This window comes from Corvus hawaiiensis, chromosome 2 (genome assembly GCF_020740725.1).
Source record: "Corvus hawaiiensis isolate bCorHaw1 chromosome 2, bCorHaw1.pri.cur, whole genome shotgun sequence".
NCBI lineage: Eukaryota > Metazoa > Chordata > Aves > Passeriformes > Corvidae > Corvus > Corvus hawaiiensis.
The window spans coordinates 107,371,115-107,385,404 of record NC_063214.1 but is presented as its reverse complement, the minus strand read 5'-3'; the positions used below and the strand labels follow the sequence as shown (position 1 = coordinate 107,385,404).

At 37.2% G+C, this 14,290-nt stretch overlaps 1 protein-coding gene across 9 annotated transcripts in view; it reads right to left on the bottom strand.

Annotated features, from left to right (window-relative positions):
- CDKL5 (cyclin dependent kinase like 5) overlaps positions 1 to 14,290 on the bottom strand; it is a 124,968-nt gene that overhangs the window by 45,953 nt on the left and 64,725 nt on the right. For all 9 annotated transcript variants that reach the window (XR_007200066.1, XR_007200071.1, XM_048287159.1 and 6 more), the window contains one exon: positions 2,936 to 2,981. Coding sequence is in view for 7 of the 9 variants with exons in the window: in XM_048287159.1 (XP_048143116.1) it covers positions 2,936 to 2,981 (46 nt within the window). In the remaining 2 variants the exon portion in view is untranslated. The remainder of the gene's footprint in view (positions 1 to 2,935; positions 2,982 to 14,290) is intronic.

Sequence of the window (14,290 nt, the reverse complement as noted above, 5' to 3'; positions counted from 1 at the left end):
TTATAACGATTTATTTTGAACCCCTGATTAAATTCTCTGGTTTTAGACATTACAGCTTGTTTTCCAGTGTGGACTTTCTGTTGTCTGCATACTTCTGCACTGGAAGAGAGGTAAATGATGACTGTGCTTATTATATAACCCTCACAGGTTTCCTATCAGTACCAGAAAGGTTTTCTGTGGCAGAAAAAGTCATAAGAAACAAATAATTTACATTTTTATCTTTTTTTATTATGAAGGGAACTAATATGCTTCAAAAAAATATTCTGTGTACATGCTCTACCCCACAAACACACATCCCACACACAAAGCACTGGGAAGGTTGTCCTCAGCAGAAACACTGGAATGCAAAGCTCATCTTTGAACAGTGCCAAACAAATGTATTTGATTCTGAAATAATTTTATTTTCCAAAAGCCATGACAAATTTTAAGACTGAAGCACAGATTTTTAAGTCCTGTACGTTCCCCACATCTTTCAAAGGAAATTCAGCAATACCAGACCAGTGTAGCAGCCACAGAAGGAAGTAGCATAAGTATTGATGCAACGAAGTCTTGAATCTAATTCAGGAGTCAAGAAATTTAACTCTTTTGTCAATTTAGTTTAATTTTAATTTAACTGATTTGACAATTTAGTTGTCTGAAAGGTGTTCAAGAAAGGAGGAGCACTTCACTAATGCTTCATACACTGCTTATCATTAAGGGGCCCTGAACTAACTAGGTTCTAAAGGATACTAGCAATGATATGTGAAGTAAACCTGACTATATTAGGTTTTATTTTTCATTTAGTAAAATTAAAACCATTAATTCAGTACATCTGCTCATGCACATATAGAAACAGCATACTTAATCTCATAGAACTGTTATCCACAACACAGAGTTACTAAATGGGAAACGCTTGCATAAATTCGAAGCTAAATCACATTTGCAGGTCACGTACCACAAAGACAGTTAGAGACAGAGGAAGAAGCAACAAGGAAGAGAAATTGTTTTTCCAAGGCAAAAAAGCAAAAACAAGTTTGCAGGGGAGAGCGAATAACACTGGTCACACAAACACATTAATCACCATCAGAAGAGAAAGGGGAAAAATAAAAAATTGAAGTGCAGCAGGAGGGAAAAGGAAAACAAAATACTATAATCACAAATGTTTTGATTAAAAAATATATAATTTAGAGCAATCTAAATCTTTTCATTTTAAAACTTGAGTGCTTGATGTTGGCTTGCATCAGCCTGATTGCATAATCTCATCTATAACAAGACAGTCACTTTCCAGCACATTTAGTATTCATATGTCAAACAACGGCAAAAATTCAGTGAAACAAAAATGTCAATAGAAACAATTACAGTATATTCAAACTTCTAATGAACTACCATATTAACAAGACAGATGTGAAATGGGCTGAATCAAATCCATCAAAAGAACTTCTGTCATATTTCCAGAAACTCGTAAACAACTAGCTACAAATCTGAAAAGCAGTCATCACTCATGTAAACTGATGTTATGTAATACCCTTGGAAAGCCAGACCTAATAGCAGTGTTGTATTTTTTGTTTTCATTTTTTTGTAGACAAGCTAATACAATAATCCTGTTATGGGGTTAATACTGAGATTTACTGCCTAGGATCTGTACTGAATAGCCACAGCAAGTTCCAAAAAGTGATTCTGAGATACTCTCATGACCTGGTCAAGATAGTTACCACAATTAAACTATTTTTTACATCCTTTACAGGGATTTAAAACATATTTCTGAATAGCAGAGCTAAAACATTTATCAAATACACTCTTCAAGTGTCTGGGAAAACGATGTGCCAAGCGGAGTTCGCACTGTGCAAAACAAGATGCAAATCAGACTTTGCTGTGTCTGACTGACTTTGAAAAATACAGCCCTTGTAACCAACACCACCTTCATGGCCACCAGCAATCCTGTAGGAATAGCAAAAAAGAAAGTTTGCCAAAATAGTGACTGCTTTTTCTTTAAACAACATTGCTAACCTTCAGCCTAAGCCTCGGTACATGGCAAACCACAGCAGCATCGCATCCCACTGGGATGACTCCTCTCACACCTCACACTTCTCCATCTCTTTGTGCAGCCCTTGGGGCTCAGGCTGACTTACGATGTACACAAGGTACACAGCTGCTCTCATGGTTGATTGCCAGTGTTGCCTAGGATAGGATATGGTGATTCCCTGTCCCCCAACAAGCGTGGGTCAGAGACCCAGGTTCTTTGGGTTTATTACTGTTGGGTGAGGTACATGTGTGTGTAGCACTCAGAATAATTTCTGTGTGTCCTGACTTCCTCTTTGCCAGCAACACTAAGCCTTGCAGAAGTTGGCTCTTCCTCCCTCTCAGTAAACTCAGCAATGCTGCAGAGTACACAGGGTCTGCTGTGAGGGGGCAAAGAGCAAGTTTCCTGAGGAGACTGAAGGCCACTGAAGTGAGGACAGAGCTGCTGCCTCACCACCCAGCTCTCTCCATGGATCCTTGAGAGCTCCCAGACTTATCTTCATGTGACTGAATTTCTCAACAACTTCTTTCAATCTCCTCCATTTACAACTTCAAGTTCCCCTGATATTTAGATCGTTCCTCACAGATGAAGGGTTATAAAACCCAAGGACTCTGCAAGTCAGTATTACAAGAGGAGTTTTTTACATTTTCTGGTCACATCCGATCTCCAAACGGTAGATCTTACTACCATGTATAGCACCACAATCTCAGCCACATTAAGACAGATGCATCAAGAAATAAATGTAGTTATCTAATTAGAGTGTATAATGCAGGCTCTAGGAAAGTATGAAAGAACAAGTGCGTTAAATATTCACAGAGCTAATATATCATTACCTTTTTAAAATCATATCTTGCTATATGAGACTTCTCATTTTAACTGGAGAGATATTAGCAACATAGTTACTGACACTAAAGATCATGCAGCAGAAAAGGTTACCTTCACTGTCTTTGAATTTCTTGATAGCCACAATTTCATGTGTCTCCTGTAAAAGGAAAGAAATGGAAATGAGCAAGATTTGTTGTGCATTTTCTCTTGCCTTTTTTTTTTCCCCTGAGCATCACAGGAAGAAAAAAAGAAGCATTCAAAAGGAATTTCACAATGCAAAAAAATTAATTGAAAATCTGGTAAATATTTCAGCGATCAGGCCAAGTGCAATACAAACCCACATGCAGCAGATATGTCACAATTAGGAACCCCAGCAAAAAAGCAACAGAGTTAAATGCCAAAAGTTCATATTTAAACACCTTGTAATATATACCAGTGAAATTTCCAGAAGTGTTTTTCCTGGGAGTCTTGTTTCCTAGTTATTCTGAAGTTCTAATAATCTTTTATGTGACCACAGTATGAATATGGGTGCTTATCTTTATGAGGTGAAATGAAAATACTGTGCCAGTATGTGGCTAAGGCTTATAGTAAGACCTGTGATTTTGGCTGCCAAAAGCTTTTGGGCTTCAAAGTTCAAATACCCACGAAGAATACAGTATTAGGAAAGTAGCTTTTCTGTGCCTCCTTTTAAAAATTTGTCACCTTTAGGGAAACCTACCCAAAACAGGAATCAGTAACTGTATTTGGCAGGGTTCAACCATGCTTACTGGACAGTCATAAGTGGTGACTTCCTAATGTCCACCTGCTTGTGCATTCCTCTAGCATTCTCTACTCATCAAATCATAGGTCACATTTTTCTCCTAAGTTTCTCTCTTGTTGTGTGAGTAGGAATGCATTTAGCACATGGACAAAACATTGCCAACAAATGTAGCCTAGTTCAGGTCTGTTCATACAACGATGCAGTAACTGGACGTGGAGGAAGCCTTAAAGTCACAGAGTAAGGGCTTGTGAGCAGACAGGCAGGAGGCTACCTGGGTACTTGATGAGCTAGATCTACCTTACATGCCTTCACTAAACACTACAGTTAAAAAAAAAAAACCCAAACCAACAACATCCCACTACTAATACCATACAAAGGCCAGGTTGGAGGATAGCAATAAAAATGAAGCCCCTCTGGAGCACCTGAAGACATGTGTGTAGCCAGTTATTGAGTAACACAAACATTTACTCCATTTTTCATTTCAAGTCACTGTAACACATGAACCTGTAAAATACCTGATCCCAATTAAAATAAAAGCACCTGGAAAGAATGGTCTCAAACTGAACAATCTATTTTACTAATTATATTTCTACTACTGAGTTATAGTATTGTTATATTTATTAATTCTAACTCTAGCAATAATAGTAATAGTTACTAGGACTATGAAGGAACATTAAGAGGGTGAGTAAATTTAGTTTATTTGACTTCTGGTATCTACTGGTAGGTGTTCTGGCTAATTAAGCCTCTGAAAGATTTTTCAGAAAAGGAACACTATAATTGCCCTCAAAAGCCTCTGCTGACTGTAATATGCCTATGTTTAGACAGCATGCATACACCACTTTGCAGATGAACCAAATTTATCCATTAGTATTACATGCCTATTTCACATGAAGTAAAAGAAAAAATTTTAGATGTTCCAGCTACCATAAAAAGTCTGTGTTTTTATTCTCAAAGCAATAGCTAAGTGCACTGAAAGAAATACAGGAGCTATAAAATGCATCCTCATACAGACAGCAATTCTGATTCAAATAAGTTTCAAACAAGTACTGACAGCCACTTGGTGCAAAGCACACAGACACCACATTGCTGAGCCCTGAGAAGATGGACAGAATGGGGGATACAAAGAAAAACAGAGTTTTGAGGAATGAAGAAATTCAATAGTGATAATTCAGACTCCTGGGCAAATCTGAAAGGTTCTTTATAGATTGAATTTGGACTTTGTGACTTAAACATTTACTTAAAAGACATTTTGGAAATCTGAGCTCTTTTGTGGATCTGGTTTTCTGCATTTCAAAACCAGGCCAAATTGGAATTCTCCAGAATAGAACTGTCATTCGTTAAAATATTTATTTTTGCATTTCAAGGGGTATTTTTTCAAGACTGTACTACGAAGCAGAACAGTACCGAAAACAATGTTCAGCCTGATTGTGGAAACCTTCTTATGCAATAGCTCAGTATCCAACTCCTAGCATGAAAATTGAATGTATCATCTAGGTAGATAAGCTGGTCTAGTTGATTCAATCTTTGACTTCAGTGAATGTCAAAGAAAGAAAAAACTCACATAATCCTTTCTGATCTCTACTACTTACTACTACCAGCTTATATTATGAAGCAGGAAAATTTGAGTTTGCTTAGCTGTAATTTTGCTTCACTCAGCTACATTTATTACTAAGCATCTCATTACCACGTTCTAATAAAAAAAATATGGCCTCCATATTTCACTTTACAACAACAGCAAATTTGCAAACACAGAAGTCAAATCTCTCATAACACTGGCATTACCTCTGATTATTGAGCATGTATATTATAAACATTCTATGTTCTAAAACTACAGAAAGAACACTGTTTTACAATTAAACATGCAACAACAGATGAATGTTACTGAAAAGACTTTGTGTAGAAGTTAAGGATGTACAGAAAGGCATTATTCAGACTACATGATCACATGTGTCTAAAAAGAGGCAAAATATATCTCTTCATGTACAAACCTGCTAATACCTTTTAATAAGGCTAAGACAAACATTTCTGTTCTTCCTTCACATATAAATATAGTGATAGAGAGGAACAGGAACGAGATACCTGTTCGTGGGAAAAGGGTACCTCCAGCCCTGGAGAGAAAAATCACTTCATATTAGGGCTCAGTCCTTTCTTATACCTCAAAATAAGCGTGGGAATTGCCTCTGGAGAAAACACATGCTTTACCCTCTGCCCATTTAACCACAGATGAGAGGAGAGTATGGCTATGAGAGCTGAGCATTTTCACTGCTATGCTCCTTCCCACCCACAAGTTTCTCCCTGAGGTTTCCTCACAAGATTGTCATAGCTGGTGTTTCCTGTCACCACTATCAAACTAGAAGAGTTTCTAATTCAAAACCACTTAATTTTGCTTCATTTAAAGGACAGAGATCCTCTGTTTTCCCACTGTCTCTCCAAAATTTATATTACATAAGTCACCTTTATTATATGTAATTATATGTGGCACAAGACAAGTGTCAGAACAGCAGAGTAATGTATCTCTGTTGTTTTCTTGAAAGATCTTTGATGGGAATACTCAAGGAACACGATGCTGCTTACCCTAAATCAAGATCTTAGAACTACAACCATTATTGTCTGGAAAGAGAAACCATATCCTATTCTTGAAAATGTCATGTTGCAAAAAAAAAATCTCTTCAAATATTTGTCCCTATTTTATTTCAAAGGTTTCTGTTAGGACTTTTTTTCCTTTTTTCTTTTGCACATCATGGAAAATCTGACACAAAGCATAGGTACACAACAAGATTCTTGAAAAATAGATAAGATTCCAACCTTCTGAAAGCTACATCATTCACCTATAATTTTACTGCCTCACCCTATATGATTACAAGAATTTCTCAAGCATGGAATTTTTAAGCAACTGAAAGAACAAATGTGTATAAATATCAACAACATGAACAGAGATAGCAGTAGTCAATACTGAGCACATCCCATACACGAGCAGAATACTGCTGCCTTTACTCAGCTGGTGCTGCTCAAGCACTATCTAGTACATCACATCAGAGTTTTATGCTGATATATTAAGTGACACATTAAAATATGATATGGCATGTTCTGTGATTAACTCATGATTTCTATCTGTACAAGTGTGAGGCTGTTTAGGCCCAAACTCAACTTCTGTTAGAAAAAGTTAAATCAATCGCATTCTCTACTCATAGAGAATATTTACATGTCATAGAAATTATTTAGAAGTGAGCAAGAACCTAGTTTGATCCTCATAGCTCCATTATTACATTTATACAATTGAGTTTCCCACAACAAAGACACACATTAAAAAGATCACCGAAATTTAGCCAAACATATCCGATGGCTAATGTGTTTTCAGAACAAAGTAGTCCAGTTTTACTTTGACTTGCATAAACATTATTATGTTCTACAATATTAAAGTATTTAGAACAGATTTTTCAATACTTGTGATTCTAGCAAAATCACAGAACATTAAGCAGTCAGCCACGAGGCAACAAAAGCCCAGAAAACAATTACAAGATGGTAAAGCATTTTTCATGAGTTGCTTAAAATGAAGCTTTGAAAAATTATTTGGCAGGGTTTTTTTTTTTTTTAAAGTTACTCTCAAAACAAGAACAGAAAATAACAGCGTTTTAGTCAGATCAATGTATCACAAATGGGACATTTGTCATTACGAAAGTTTTTAAACTAAGCCAAGCAATGCACGTTCTGAGAGGTCACAGGCATCGTTACCTGCAATTATGTCAGGTCCTTGAGGCATTGCCTGGACACTGTCCTGACTCCATTTCTATTCTGCCTTAAAACACTACCACCTTTGGACAGTACTAACAGACTAGAACACAGCTTCCTGTTGTCTCAACACTTCTGATATTATGTGCTGGCAATTTTGCTGGCAATTACTTTCAAAATCTAGTGGAGTACCATAAAATATTCTCTGTAGAAAAAGAGAGATGTGCAAGATGATGCCATTCCTTTTTTCAAATGGCTTCACAATACGAAGTGCAAGTCATAGCATACTATGTCTTCTTCTACACCTAAAAAGCTCCGGAGAAGTTCCCTCAAGAGGTGCTTCACTGTTTCAATCTTACATTTCTCCCTTGAGAAAATTGCAATTCTTCTGTTTTTCAGCTAAAACCCCCACACTTGATTTATCTAAGCAATATAACTCTTAGCATAGGAGAACTTTCAGGAAATTACTTCCTAATCTAAAAGTCCTATTTATTTTTAGGAAGAGACAGAGTCTTTGGTAAATAATGACAGAACAGTATGTCTGAGTTATCACAATGCCTTTATTTACTGGAAAATTGCTTAGAATTTTTCTAACGTATGTATTTTAGAGTTCACTTGAGAAGAAGCACTAGAGTGAATCACCACAAATCAATTTTCTATCTCTTGAAAGCAGAATGTTATTTACTAACCATGTAAGTGCAGAGGAAGACTCCTAACAGAACAAAGAGTTCCATACTTGACATGCCATTTTAAGATGGCCACACTGTCTCCTGGCTGAGGAAGAACAAGAGGACTAAGGAAAGCTTAAACCACTCTAGACCCACTAGAAGATTTTCAAGGGGAACAGCTATATAACCTCAGCTATTCCACTGGGGAAAGAAGCACAAGAAAAGGCTGAAACCTTGAGCTACAAGTTTGACAGGAAATGTCCAGTAAGTGCAGGTAATGCGGGAAAGAGACTTTTTTTTTTTTAAATGAATGCAGATTGAAGCAGTTTCTCTGATTTATCTATGTCCTTCAGAAACACTTGCAACAACTTTACTGTTTGTTCAGATGTCACAGGCAATGCTTGCATTACCAGTCTTACTTATTTGTTTTAAATCAAGTGTAGTATAAGGGAGTCATAAACAGCAGGCATTTCTGATACAATTACCAGACAAATCTGTAAGCCAAATGAGTGGCCCATCTGTATCCATGGACTGCCAGACTGGGGCTCCAGCCCCAGTGGCAGGCTCAAGTGACACTGATGCTGATGCCAGGGACTCTCCAGACTGCAGGAAGTTTACAGGCTCACAGGACAGCTGGGGCTGGAAGGCACTTCTGCCAATTTTGAATGTCCCCATTACCAGGGATTTTCTGAAGAGCCTTCAAGGTATTCAAAATCCACAAGGATAAGATTTGGAGCAACCTGCTGTAGCTGATTCTGCTTTGAACAGTTATGAAGAGGCACACCTGAATCCTAAGGCATGCACTACAAAGGATGCATTTTACATCCTTCAAGAACTTGCACTCTACTAATTTAGGGTGTAAATACTACCCTAAAAAGAACACTTGAAAGGAAGAGAACCCACTCAGTATTTTCTACTAACTAGCAGGCTGATGATAGTGGTTAGCATCAAAACTTCCATTGTTCCAAGAGGATTTTTCATATTTATTCACAATTTTCTCCAAGAAAGAAAGTAAATACATTTCCCCAAATAATGCGTACAATAATATAATGAAAAGGATCTGGAATAAAAAAACAGCTTTTAAATACTATAAATGTAGCTATTCTAGCTTTTCTTGATAAACTAGTACTACTGTGGCAATTTTTAAAAATAATCTGGGTTTCATTTCATTCTGTTGTAGCACCATACCATATAATTTTACAATTTGACAGTATTGCTTAATCCAAACCATGGATATAAAACAGAAACCAAATTCAGTAAATCTCTATAAAATTCTTCCGATGCTGAAATGTCAATAATAGTAATTTCAGTTTCAAACCTCAGTCTTCTTCCAGTTCTATTTGTTCAGGGGTTTTTTTGGGCTGTTAACACTGGAAATTGTGAAAATGAAAGCTATTTATAAATAGCATAATACTGCATTGGCAGATATCAGCATTATTTAATTACTTTTTATAGCATAATCTTAACACTTGGAATACAAGTGATAACAACGCAGAGAATGTAGAAAGGCAAACTTTACTACCTCTAAGATATCACTAACTCCATAAATGCAAAGGTCAATAAGACATTTATAATTACATTGTATTTCCTAACTTTCTGTTATTATAATGCAGTGTTCCTTTCCTGGGCACCTTGTAACTCATGAGTAAGTAGAACTTACTGGAAAATACTTATTTTGGTTGGTTGGTTGGTTTTTTAAAGAAGTCCTCAGTATTGTCATTTTAAGTCTGAGAGTCAAAATAGTTTCAGCATGATTGGCTGAACTCCTGACGTTTATCACACCTCAAGCTTTAGTTTTGAAGTCTTTATTTCTGCAGTGGATACAATTTATTTTTTATCTGGTACTTTCACATTTTAAATTTTTGGGGGGTTGTCTTTTTTCTCATCAGCAATCTCACAGGCATTTTCTTTAATTTGTAAAACAAGACCTACTGTGAACCAAAGGAAAACTTGTCAAGCAGGTTCCTGAGGCTGAAACTCTTCAGATGGAATTCAGTTTCAGATAAAGACCTCTAAATTCAGATGCCTGTATGTGAGTTGTGTTTCCAAGCTTCTAAGAGCTCTACATTGATCAGTCACTCAAGTCATGATTCAGTAGCCCAAACATGGGCATCTAGTAGCATTTAAGATTGCTGAGGTATCTACAACACTCACATGGGATTGTCAGAGGGGCTTTTTAGAGCTGCCTCCCATGAAATCCCCACCTACCAGTTTTTTGAAGACTCTCTGTTCAAGGTCTGTACTTTCTTAACATTTTCTGCTCAATATACTCATGATCTTGAACTCCACTATTTTGCAAACACCGTAGCCAATTATTATAATAATCTGGCTGGTCTTTCCATCACCTGAATCAAGAAAGCTTCCCTGACACCCTCCAGAAATCTTTGGGACTGCTTACATCCCACCACACTGCCTGTCCAGGAAATGCCAGGGAAGTTAAATCCCCCCCTGAAAAAAAGCATCAGAGTTCCCCCCTGAAAAACAAGTGTTCCAGAAATGACATCAGCTGTTTAAAGAAGGCTTTGCCCATTTCTTCACTTTGATCAGGTGGTGTACAACAAAGTCCCAATACAATGCCATAGTTTCTCATCTCCCCTCTAACTCTCAACCACAGCGTCTCAACTGTTATCCATCTGTGAGGACCCACTTTTTCCTTAAAAGTGGGCTGTCACACCATCCCAGAAAATACCACCATATATCTGAGACACTCTTTCCCACAAAGGGAAACTTCACCCCTCTTTCTTTTGAGCCCATCTTTCCTGAAATGTCTGTATTCATCTATCCATCCATCCATCCATCCATCCATCCATCCATCCATCCATCCATCATGAAGTACCACTATTAATTCTATATTAACAATTTTTACATACCAACTAAATTTTAGTTTTAGTGTGCAAGCTACAACAGATTTCTCAAACTTAGTTTACTTGGTTTAACACTATCTTAGTAAAAAAACCCCTGTCCCTCTCACTGCTGAAGGAAAAGCACATAAACAGCAGCAGCTGCTGGCATTTCCATGCTGCAGAAGCACAGACATGGCTTGCCTTAACTTTAACAACTCTCATGTGCAAATGGCTGCAACAACTCCTCGGTATTCTGCAGTGGGCCTTAAACCACCAGAGGTGGCAATTGCCTATTCAGATACCAAGCAGCCATTCTAGATCTGTTCTGGAGAAAAAGCAAGAGCCAAGGTAGAGGTTGTCTTTAGTTTTAACACATTAATTTGTTAGTAATGGTAAGCTCTCCACATCTGGAGGAAAGCCTAGGCTACAATGGTCTTCCTGTCTAGAATCTCAAAGATGAGAACTTTTATGGTTAGTGCCTCCAATTTAAAATAAATAAATAAAGGAAGAAAGTTTTAAACTGAAAACTTTTTCTCCTCACATTTTGGGCACACAAAATAGTGTAACACTGTCTTCTTCATGCAATTCAGTATGTAAAAGGTGCTACCTAATGTAACCAACACCTTTGGTATTCTGGTGTCAGCTCATTGTTAGGTTTGGCTATGGAACATTTCATAGATGTCTGCATTAACCCTAAGCATCTGTCATGCAATGGCCTCTCCATCATACAGTGTCTTCTTTCTCCTCAAGCAGCATTAAGGCTCACAAACATACCCTTTTCACTTATTCCAGATCTTTAATGAGAATATTTTTTGTGTTGTTCTCCAGAAAAGGATAAATTTGAACAGGAAATGCCACTTGTATTTTCAAGCCTCAGTTCGCATTAGACAACAGTATTATGGAAAGAAAACAATATGCCCCTCTGCCCCTAATGATTCTGTGGCATTTACAAGACATCTTTTTGCTCTCTAGGTCTTTTTCATCAAGAAATATTTTTGCTGACATTACACTCTTACCAAAGCAAATTAAATTCAAAAAGTTTTTTCCAATCTGTATATTGATTTGTATTTCAGTGGAGACCTTCATTTCTTCTCAAAGTTTCCACATTCAGGTTTGCAGAGAAAGAAAGGCTTTTCTTGTCTGAGATTATACAGTGCACTCTCTGGATAATGAGAGAAAATCTTGCCTCCTAAGAAAACTGCCATTTTTCTCTGTCGAGCATTTAAAAGTGCATTCCTTTTAGAGAATTTCTCTTCTTCATAGAATAGCATTAAGATTAAAATTTATTCCAAACTGCTTAAAAAGAAAGACAGCAGGCAAAATTCATACCTCAAACACCTCCTGATCACTGCTGCAGAGGTTGGAGGAACAGGAGGGCTGCCTCTACACAAGTTGCATGGTAATTATCTAACTTGAGAAGCTGAACATACATGTGGAAATAAAGGAGTGAGGACAAAAAAGTGCAGAGTGAAGAGTTAAGGGCCAGGGAAAATATAGGCTAAAGAAACTGGGAAATAAAAGCAGACAAATGCAGCCTGAAAACAGATTTGAAAAGAGAACTGGGGTAAGGCACCTCGACTCAGAAGCTAGTGTTAAAACCAGCATAACAAATAAATGAATCTGTGAACATTAAAATTTTAGTGGAACCCAATTTAACTGAAAGCAGAGGAATGGTGAGAATTCAGAAATAGCTGCAAACCCACTAAAACCACAGATGAGTCTCATTCCACAGTGTTCTGGTATGCACGGGGGATGAAGGCAACAGGTTACTAGCTATGCCATCTCAAATACTAGAAGCTGACAGCTGTGTGACAACTGCGTGGGTATCCATATGGTGTTCCATGATGAATTTTATATTTGAAGAAGTCTAGAATATTAGGGGGGGGGGGGGGGGAAAGTAAGTTTATCACAGTGTATGTAAGCAAGGCAGTATTTGAGGGGAAAAGGTAGCATTCTTTCATTAGAAATACTGGTGTATGCAAAAGAAACTGAAGCCCTTCTCCAGGCCTAAAATAGAAACAGCAACCTCCAAGGCTAAATACAAACTGAGAACAATTATATTCTGTGTTCAAAAAGACTTAAGTGAATCTACAGAAAACGCCAAATATTTCCTGAGTCTATCTCACTTAGCTTTAGCCAGCTAAGAGTTAGATACTCACTGTGATTTTTCAAGGCTTTCCCCACGGTTAGTAAAACCAGGAGAGGGAGAGAAGATTTGGCCAGAAGGTTACTGATTTTAATAATTTCCAGATGGTAAGAGTTGCTTTTCGGATTTTGGACTCTCTCAACTTACATAAATGAGGGAGATTGGTTATGCAAGACCTAAGCACTGAAACAGTGGGTGAGATTAATTCCACCCAAGTTACTTAACTTTGCAGCCCTTCTGTCTGTATGTTTTATTTTTGCATGCACAAACTTTTATGCATGCACATGTTTTTAAGGTACATTTCAGAAATCTTATCAAGACTAGTAACCTCAGAGATATTATTTTCTCTGGATCATTATTCTTTGAGTTGCATTGCTACATTAAGATCATCACAGTCCATTGGATTGTATTTGTAATTCACATGCTAGAAACACAAATAAAGTATTCCAAACTGTGCTACTGAAGTAAGAACATCCCCATTGCCAACGTAACTGTGCAGCGTCAATTCTCACATCCCACAAAGCAATCTGGCATAGCTAGCAGCAAGACCAGAATTTCTGAAGCTCATCCTTCTTCTTTCACCTGCATATTAAAGAATAAAGTGTACGTTCACTGGTGAGCATCTTCATGAAGCTATAAATATCCCTGCTATAAGCTTTGCATTTCCTTTCTCTGGTATAATTAAAGGTACTACCTGAAATTAATAGAACTTCAAGTAACTTGCAAATAAGGCCCCATCAGAAGTAGCTTTTCTCCTTATGTTAAGCTTCCACATGAATGTTTCAGATCAGATCCTTGGGCAAGAGCTCAAATATTTAACATGAGAGGCTGTTATATGAAAAATATGGATTTCGAATTTATGTCATATATTGACCTCCTAGGGCCCTATTTCTCTCAGTTCCAAGGCACTATAAAGAGTCATTTAAACAGAGGTGAAAGAAAAAGTAACAATTGGAAAAGTTTTATGATTCTTCCTGGAGTAAAGGTTTTGAACCTTTTACTTAGAAAAATTTCTCATTAATGTTTAGTAACAGTACTGCTGTTTCAGATTTGATTTAAGATTACTACAAAAATCCAAAAGCTAAATCTGTACAAGTAAGCTTGGAGCTTCATTGCAGTACTTGGTCTAAACTACATGCAGATACGGAAAACAAAGCTTCAGAGGAAGGGTGCCTTATGTCCTTTGTAAACTGATATAGTAGCAAGCCTTCTGGTAGTACAGAGAGTAAACAATAGTTCTAACAGCAGCTTGTTGACTAGCATTTGTGCTTGAATGTGCTAAATCTGATTTGGTTTCATCATAACATGATTCTGGGTGTG